General features: G+C 61.4%; 1 protein-coding gene across 4 annotated transcripts; it reads left to right on the top strand.

Annotated features, from left to right (window-relative positions):
• The first annotated feature begins 228 nt into the window (after window positions 1-228).
• Myadm (myeloid associated differentiation marker) lies at window positions 229-6,625 on the top strand. 4 transcript variants are annotated; one of them, XM_042683328.1, is made up of 3 exons: window positions 229-280; window positions 3,429-3,495; window positions 5,167-6,625. In XM_042683328.1, exon 3 carries the CDS (start codon window positions 5,172-5,174, stop codon window positions 6,060-6,062), a length of 891 nt encoding a protein of 296 aa, XP_042539262.1. In that variant the 5' UTR covers window positions 229-280; window positions 3,429-3,495; window positions 5,167-5,171; the 3' UTR covers window positions 6,063-6,625. The 4 variants fall into 4 exon arrangements, with proteins under 4 accessions (XP_042539262.1, XP_042539259.1, XP_042539260.1 ...); XM_042683325.1 differs by lacking the exon at window positions 229-280 and adding an exon at window positions 1,411-1,488; XM_042683326.1 differs by lacking the exon at window positions 229-280 and adding an exon at window positions 1,411-1,488 and having other exon boundaries at window positions 5,170-6,625.
• The last annotated feature ends 2,291 nt before the right edge of the window (window positions 6,626-8,916 follow it).

The following is an 8,916-nucleotide window of genomic DNA, read 5'->3' on the forward strand; positions in this document are numbered from 1 at the left end:
CACGCAGCCCCGCGCCACCCCTCCTCCCAGCCGCACCGCCCCGCAGCCGCCCCGCGCTCTCCCGCACCCGCGCCGCACCGACCCGCCACCCCGCACCCGCCCCGCGCAGCCCCGCGCCACCTCTCATCCCAGGTGCACCCGCGCCGCACCGACCCGCCACCCCGCGGCTCCGCACACGCGCCGCAGCCCGGTCGCGGCCGCAGCCGCCACCAGGCCCCGGCAGCCAGGCCCCGCCCGCGGCTGCCGACCAGGGCCGCGCCCCGGACGTCCACGGAGCGCGGTGAGTGATCCCCAGCGGCCCCGCCGCCACCTCCTCTGCCTCCAGGGCTCAGGCGGGGCCTGCAAAATCGTTACCACCGAGGATGACCTGCGGCCTCGCTTCGTCTGCCCCTCCCCCTTCCCTCCCCCTCCTCTGTCCTCCATCCCCTCATCCCCCATCCCCGGTCCCCCGTCCTCCATCCCAGGTCCCCCGTCCTCCATCCCTCATCCCCCATCCACGATCCCCCGTCCTCCATCTCCCATCCCCGTCCCCCATTCTCCCATCCCCCCCCACCCCCGCCCCTATCCTCCCCGTCCCCCGGTCCCGGTCCCCCGCCCCGGCCTCCGCCCCGCCCCGGCCCCCGCCCCCCGCCCTGCCCCAGCTCGGTCCCAGCTGGAGGGCAGCCAGGGTCGCAGGCCAAAAATACCCGTGCGCACCCGGCCGCCGCCGGGACCTGGCTCTGTGCCAGCGCCGCGCCCTGACCTGGACCCCGGAACCAGTGTCGAGAACCCGACCCGGGCCCTCTTCATGGGTGTTTTTTGGGGGACCTAAGGAGCTAAGTGTGCGCGCCCGGGACTCTGGAGCAGACATCGGCTCCGCCCGCGGGGGACCCCGGGATCCGGGAGCAGACCCCCGTCCCACCCGCGGGGGACCCCAAGACCCGGGAGCAGACCCCCGCTCCGCCCGCGGAGGGTCCAGGACCCAGTTCCGGAGCGCGCCATCCGAGCCGACCGGGGAGGCGGCGGGGCAGGGAGAGAAACTGGGCGTGGGGACACGGGCTTCGGGGTCTCCCGTGCGTAAACACACCGGCAGCAAGCGGGTTTCCACGGCAACGGCCGGGCCCGGGAGCCCCCGGCCCCCACCCCGCCAGCTGTTGTGTCTTCCTGTTTTGTCACCAAGGCAACAGTGACCTCAGCCTTCCTCCCCATCACCGGGAGGGAGCTGAGTGGTGCTAGGATTCTCAGGTGGGCGTGGCTTGCGCCACGGACACACGGGTGGGCGGGGACAGCAGGACTTGGGGAAGTCCCTTTCCAGTCTCAGCGTTCAGCGGGACGCAGGCCCCGCCTCCATCCGTGGCCCCGCCCTGCTAGAGGCCCCGCCCTGCCAGAGGCCCCGCCCCAGTCCCGCCCGCGCGCTCTCTCGGGTCCGCTAACCCCACCCAGCCCACAGACCCTTCTGGTCTGCAGCTGTCGCCCTTGGTCCAGACGCCTCCGCTGCTGGCTGGAGAGGTGAGGCTGCGGGAATCCCAGACCGCGACAGGAGCAAGCAGGATCCTGGTCTCCGGGGAGAAATGCGTGAGGTCAGAACCTCTGGGCTCCTCCAGTCGAAACACTGGCATTGGACGAGCTTCTAGGAGATGCTGAGCTGAACTCACACAGGTCTTCTGGGAGACTGGGACCCGAGTGTGGACCCCTGGGGTCTGAGGGAGGAGGCTGGGGCCTGGACCCCTGGGTCTGAGGGGGGAGGCTGGGTCTGGAGAGGTGGGGACGCCTAGGTCCAGGCTAAGGGGCTGTGATCTGGCGCACGAGGTGTTAGGAGGGTGGAGCCCAGGCTGCGGACCGCTGACTGTAGCTGGGGGAAGACTCAACAGGAACCCCATGTGTGACGAGGCCCAGTCCAGCTCCGGGTGTGGGCCGCAGCAGGGTGTGAGGCTGGGGGCCGCCCTGGAGTCTGGAGGGAGGGATGGGTTCGGGCGTGGCCCGGAGCACGGCGCGCCGGGAGAGGCGGGGCAAGGGGCGTGGCCGGGCGCGGAGTGCGCCGGGCGTGGCGTGGCCGGGGATGGTCCTCAGAGCTGGTCTGCGGCTGTGCATTCCTGAGCTGTGATCTCAGGTCTCGGCTGGAAGCTGTTCCGGGTGTGTGTGTGGGGGGGATGCTCAGTTCCCCCCATCCAGGGGGTCTCCCCGTCCTCCGCGGCCCCTCCTCGATTGGCCCTCTCCCTCCCTCTCCCTTTTTGCCTGAGCCGCTTTCCGGGGCGCCAGGGGTGAGGCCCAGGGCGGCTGTCCGCTAACGGGTCCCTGGTGACGGCCTGGAGTCCCGGAGAGCCGGCTTAGGGAGGCGTGGCCGCTCTCTGTGGGCTCAGAACCCGGTTTCAGGCCTGGGGGTGAGGGGAGATCCTCCCCAGGTCCGCCCTGAGAGGCTCTGCAGGCCGTCCGGGATCGCGGGTCTTCCAGTCAATCAATGATCAATACATTTATGTATTATTTATAATGTACTGAGGCTTCAGCTCAGGGCCTGGGTACTGAACCTCGCGTTCGGCTGTGCGCGTGCGCGCGCGGTTCGTTGGAGATAAGAGTCTCACTTTCCTGCCCACCCTGGCTTCGCATCTCGAGCCTCAGATCTCAGCCTCCCGAACAGCTGGGGTGACAGGCGGGAGCCGACGGCGCTTACTAAGTCAATATTGGGACGCCCGCCGTCATTTTCCCCCTCTCCGTACTGGGAACAGAGTTTGCGCGCCCGCAGCAGGCGGGCTAGCACTCCACCGCTTGAACCACGCCCCTAACCCAGTCCCTCAGGACCCAGAGCTTCCAGGTTCCCGCCCCCCCCCCCCCGAAGGAGGTGGGGAGGGGACGCCCGTCCTCCCTCCCACCCCACCTCTACTCGGTCCTTGGGCAGAGTCCCGGCGGTCTCCGGGGTGGGCCACGGCTGGGGGGCCACCGCACCGCCTCCCCTAGCGGACACGACGGCTGCGCCGACTCCAAGCCCTTATAAGGCGCGGCGATGCCAGGCAGGCCGGACGCCGCCCCGCAGCCCCGGCCCTGGGCCTCCAGGCTGCCGCCCCGTGGCTTCCCCAGCGGGGCGGGGCCTGATTGCGTTAGCTCCTCTCGCTAATGGGCGGGATCTGTGACAAGTCCCAAATCTGGGCGTGGCTAGTTTCCCCGGTGGGTATTGTCTAATCACTGCCTTGTGGGCGTGGCAATCTCCGCCCGCCCCCGGCCCGGTGGGCGTGGCCTGTCCTCTGCTTCGCCGGCCCCGCAATCTGGTCGGAGGGGAGGAGAGGGGCGGTGCTGTCTGGGGATCACCGCCCGATCCCTCCGGGTCTCGGCGTCCAGTCCTGGTCCAGCCCGGAGGTTCGCTGGTCTGCGGAGCCCCTCGTGAGTCCGCAGGCCGCCAGGGTTCCAAAGGAAAAGATAGTTGGGAGCTGGACGCTGACCACCTCTCCTCCCCCCAGGGGCTTGGGCCAGGTGTGTCCAGTGTGTGACCGCATCCTCCTCCAGCCGGATCGTCCTCCTTCCTCGGTGAGTGTGGGGTTGGGCTCTGAGGGAGGTAGCCGGGACCGGACCCCTGGGTGTTAGGGAGGAGGCTGGGGCCTGGACTCAGTGACCTAGAGGAGAGGAATGGGGAACTCCTCGTGGAGGTCCTGTCCTGCACCAGCCGTTGGAGGAAGCATTTAGGAGCTGGCCACTGCGTCCTTGGGAGGTGGTCTGGGTCTTGTGGTGCAGGAAGGGGTCCAACCCTGGCTTGGGCCTGACAGTATGCCCCTGTGCCGGCCTGGGGAAGGAGGAAGTTGTTTCCCTGGCAAAGAACTACTCCCTGGTATTTTGAGGTGTGTCCACTGGAGATTAGAGATTCTGGCTAAAGGAGGACCTGATATCTGGGCATCATTCTTGAGGCCCGTAGCCCAATGTGGCCAAAGCTGTGGCATTTGGACATGGGAAGAAGAGAGGTTGGTTTCCCTGGAGTCTGAGGGAGCCTCCTGATGGCTGTCCACGAGGTCAGGCTGTGGAAATGGCGACATGAATTTATTGATGATGTGGGCCTGAACTGGGGAAAAGGGTTATTTCCAGTCTATCTGCCCTCAGGCAGCTACAATTTATAGCAAATTAAAACAAAGATTAGGAAATCAGCATCCTCAGGCCTTGGCCCTGGGGGCAAGGTGCCTGGGGGTGGCCCCGTCCCTCTCCCAGCTAGAGTTTTTCTTAAGGAATTGGAATTCCTAGCTCTCCCTGGGTTTTTTGACCTTGTGTGCCTAGAGAGTTCAGTGACGGGGGCTAGGGCGCTCGATAGGAGCAACTTGAGGAGCTGAGTTGCCCAGAATTTGGGGAAAACCGTGTGTGTGTGTGTGTGTGTGTGTGTGTGTGTGTGTGTGTGTGTGTGTGTGTGTGTACACTATTCTGGGAGGGGGTGGGCCGTTTTTAGACCCAAATCTTGGCTGGAAGCAGATTCCCGGCCTTGAGCTAGGAGTGGGAGAAAAAGCACGGTGGTGAGTATTTGGACCACTTTCCAGAAGGTAGTGAAGAAAGAACATTTGGTTTTCCGGAAAGTTCCAGATGGGAGATCCACAGCTCTGAGCAGATGTAACAGTATAGCACAAGGAAGTTAGAGTCTGGGATGTGTGGAAGCTGGACATATATAGGTCACTTTGGGCCAAAGGAGGAAGTTTGGTCAGAGGGCTCAAAGTGGGTGGGGAGAGGAAATGGTCGGTGTGGTTGACAGGCTCTGGTCTTGCTTGGTGGGTGTGGCTGGAAGGAGGGGAGGAGGCTGGAAACTTCCACATGGAATGAGCCCAGAATCTGGGAGACCCAACCTATTCCTGGAAATCTCACATCTTGAGCCCCAAGTAATGAGTACTTCGAAAGGCAAAGACTGGGGTCATGGTTTCCTGTACTGCCCAGGGTGCTAGTGTCACTGTGCCTTTTTTTTTTTTTTTTAGTCGGTCATGGGGCTTGAACTTGGAGGCCTGGGTGCTGGCCCTCAGCTCTTCAGCTCAAGGCCAGTGCTCTACCATTTGAGCCATCGCGCCACTTCCAGTTTTCTGGTGGTTTATTGCAGATAAGCATCTCAGGGACTTTCCTGCCCTAGCTGGCCTTGAACCGCGATCCTCAGATCTCAGCCTTCTGAGTAGGTAGGATGACAGGCGTGAGCTACCGGTGCCAGGCTGACGACGCTGTGTGTGTTTTCTTTTCCAGCAGCTATGGCGGTGACAGTGTCTACTCAAACGCTGACCCAGCCTCTGGGCCTCCTTCGCTTGCTCCAGCTGCTGTCCACCTGCGTGGCGTTCTCATGCGTGGCCCACGTGGGTGCCTGGATGGGGCCCATGGGCAACTGGTCCATGTTCACCTGGTGCTTCTGCTTCGTCGTGACGTTCATCATCCTCTGCGTGGAGGTGTGCGGCTGCCAGGCCCGGTTCCCACTGTCGTGGCAGAATTTCCCCATCACCTACGCCTTATACGCTGCCCTCTTCTGCCTGTCGTCCTCCATCATCTACCCCACCACCTACGTGCAGTTCATGTCCGAGGGCAGCACCCGCAACCACGCCATCGCCGCCTGCACCTTCTCCTGCATCGCCTTCCTGGCTTATGCCACTGAAGTGTCCTGGACCCGAGGGAAGTCCACAGGCTACATGGCCACTATACCCGGGCTCCTCAAGGTGCTGGAGACGTTCGTAGCCTGTATCATCTTCGCTTTCCTCAGCAACGCCGGCCTGTACCAGCGTCACGAGGCCCTGGAGTGGTGCGTGGCGGTATATGCCATCTGCTTCATCCTGGCAGCGGTCACCATCCTGCTGAACCTGGGGGACTGCACCAACGTGCTGCCCATTGCCTTCCCCACCTTCCTGACAGTCGTGGCCGTCCTGTCCTTCCTCATGTACGCCACCGCCATGATCATCTGGCCCCTCTACCAGTTTAATGAGAATTACGGCGGCCAGAGCCGGCGGCTGAAGGACTCGTACTGTGCCTACCGCCACCCGCACTCCGTGTGCAACTGGGATCGCCGGCTGGCCGTGGCTCTCTTAACAGGAGTCAACCTGCTTGCGTACCTAACCGACCTGGTGCACTCCACCCGTGTGCTGGTCATCAAGTGAGCTGCAGTCAGAGGGCGTCCCACGGCTCTGCCCCTCCTCTCTGTTCTTTGCTCCCCTCTGTTTTTTGGTTTGGTTTTGTTGGTACTGATCGCTGAGTCTTTATTTCCCCTTCTTTTCCTTCATCCTCTGAATTTTCTTCCTGGGGTCTTTTTTCTTTTCCTCTCCTTTTTTCTCTGCTCTGTGTTTAGTCACATCTTGTTTTGCATACCTTTCTTCTTCCTCCTCCTCCTCTTCATCTTTCTCCTTCCCCTCCTCCTCCTCCTTCCTCCTTCCTGTTTTCTCATCTGCCTCTTCCTTGGGAGCCGTGGGACTTCCTGCTCTGCCCTCTCCCACCCCACCTCAAAGGTGCTGGCTTACACACCCCACAAGCTTTCGAAGCTCTTCATGCCATGAGCCTCCCTAGGGGCTCCCTCATTGCCAAAGCATGCCTGCCTGCCCTAGCTGTGCCTTAGTTTGTGTGTATCTGTGAGCGTGTGGGGTAGGGGTGGGTGGGGTGGGCAGCAAGGGGTGGGTGCCTTTTCTCCCACTGGAGGAGGGTTTACAGTGCATCTCCCCTTTAAGTTTAAAAAAACTCTGTCAATAATTCTCAGAGGTCTGGAGGCTTTAGGCACAGACCTTGAGTCCTTAGACCAGGCCTGGCCCTCAGCTTTGCCTGAAATTGGCACCAGAATTTTTGTCAGGCTTACTATAAAAACCCACTGCCTGGAGGCCATCCTATATGGGTACCTGTCATCCCAACTCTTCTCTGTGCTATTTTAAAAAAGCCTGGCTGGAGGTGTGGCTCAATGGTAGAACACCTACCTCAGTTCAAACCCCAGTATCATCAAGGAGATAAAACGGAGCCTGGCAAAGAACCAAATAGTCCTGTATTGGTGAGGGTCAGGAAGCCCTCTCCAGCCTCAGTATTAGAAATAACACAGCCGTGGTGGGGCGCCGGTGGCTGGTAACTGTCATCCTAGCTAATCAGGAGGCTGAGATCTGAGAATCACGGTTCAAAACCAGCCTGGACAAGAATGTCCATGAGACTCTTATCTCCAATGAGCCACAAGAAAACCAGAAGTGGTGCTGTGGTAGAGCGCTCGCCTTGAGCTGAAGAGCTGAGGGACAGTGCCCAGGGTCCAAGTTCAAGCCCCATGACTGACCAAAAGAAAGAATCAGGATCTTCTCTTCTCCTGGTCGTGAGGACAGAAATTACTGACTAGCCCTAGTTTTCAAGAAGGAAATTCCTTTTTAATTTTTCTTTTCTTTTTGGGGTGGGGGGTGGGGACACAGATCGTTGCCGTCACAGCTTGAGTGTATCACACACCCGCGTGTGTCTGTGTGTACTAGTTGCTTCTTGCTGCTGCTTCCTGCTGCTCTGGAACTCATATGCCATAACATGACACCTATAAAATGTATATATATTATTTTTTTAACCCCTGGTATAGCTTTCATTTTTAGAAGCCTGGCTCCCTCCCCACATCGAATAATGTTCTTTTTGTAAATCTCAATATAAAGGTAAAAGGAAGACTTGTGCTTTCTTTACAAGTGGAAGGTGAGACTCAGATTCCTCAATCTGCTGGGAAGGGCGGGAGGGGGGGGTGGACAATCTTGGCCTTCATCTGAAACAGCCTCTTTTCTCCAAAATCCAGTCTTCTTCCCCGGCTCCCCATCTCATCCTAGCCCCAGGGGGGCTGGCTTTACCCGCTCCCCTCAGTCGTCGATCCGGTGGGCCGGGCTGGGTACCTGCGGGGCGCCTCGGGGCTAGCAGCCCCGGCCCCGGGGAAGCGCCAAGTGGAGTTCCCAGGTCCCCACTACTTTTCAGGGCCCCCAGCGCCCCATGCTTGGATGGGTGGGGTGTCTAGGGGCGGACTCCCTCCCTCGCTAGGCTTCCGGAACCCCAATCCAAAGCCCCTGCACCCTCGCCCCGCGCCGCCACTGCGCCCCGCCCACTGCGCGGGGCACGCCGGGAGAGGAAGTTCTTGGTCCGACCCCAAGGGTGGGCTGACGAGGGGACCAAGACTACAAATCCCGGAATGCACTGCACCCTGAGGTCCGGGTTGGGACGTAGTTGCCCCTGGCTACAACCCCCCCCCCCCCCACTTCCCCTAGAGGAAGAGAGGGGAGCGCGACTGGCGAAAGCCGGCCAAGCTGAGGGGAGCTGCGGGGAGCCGTGGGGGTCGCGTGTCCCAGTGATTCCGGGCAAGCCCAGATGGGAAGCCGCACTCCAGACAGACGGACGTATGGACAGACAGACTCTGGGAGGCGTGGAGAGAGGGAGGAATAAATAGAGTAGGGCGCAGAAGAAAGGGACGGAGACAGACCAGGGACAAGTCAGAGAGAGACCGGGAAGGGCTGAGGCCAATGCTCCGACGGACAGACAGACAGACAGGGTGGGGGAGGGGGAGAGGGGCTGAGGCCAATGCTGAGACAGACAAGGAGGGGGGCAGAGGCCAATGTTCAGACGGACAGACACACGGAAGGGGGGCAGAGGTCAATGCTGAGACAGACACACAGACACAGAGAAAGCCAGAAAGCGACAGAGAAAGGACAGACACAGAGAGACTTGAGAGGGGAGAGAGAGAGAGGAAAGAGCCGGAGGGGCAGAGCTAATGCTGAGAGTGTGAGAAACAGAGAGAGAGACACACACACACAGTCAGAGACACAGAGACAGAAGCGAGAGAGACAGGACAGACAGAGAGAGCCTGGGAGAGACACATGGGGGGGAGGCGGGAGGGCGGGCGCGCACCCCCTGGTGGCCGCGCGCAGGATGGCAGGCCGCGGGCTCGGGCTGGGCAGATGGCGCGGGGAGCACATGAGCAGGAAAAGCCCAGGAAGAGTAGCGGAGAACGAAAAGCGGAAAGAACAGCGTTCA

This window comes from Dipodomys spectabilis, unplaced genomic scaffold (assembly GCF_019054845.1).
Source record: "Dipodomys spectabilis isolate Male_0828 unplaced genomic scaffold, ASM1905484v1 ptg000080l, whole genome shotgun sequence".
Lineage (NCBI taxonomy): Eukaryota > Metazoa > Chordata > Mammalia > Rodentia > Heteromyidae > Dipodomys > Dipodomys spectabilis.

Bases quoted from the DNA above. Each gene is read 5' to 3' on its own strand.
- Myadm (XM_042683328.1), top strand. From the start codon at position 5,172: ATGGCGGTGACAGTGTCTACTCAAACGCTGACCCAGCCTCTGGGCCTC.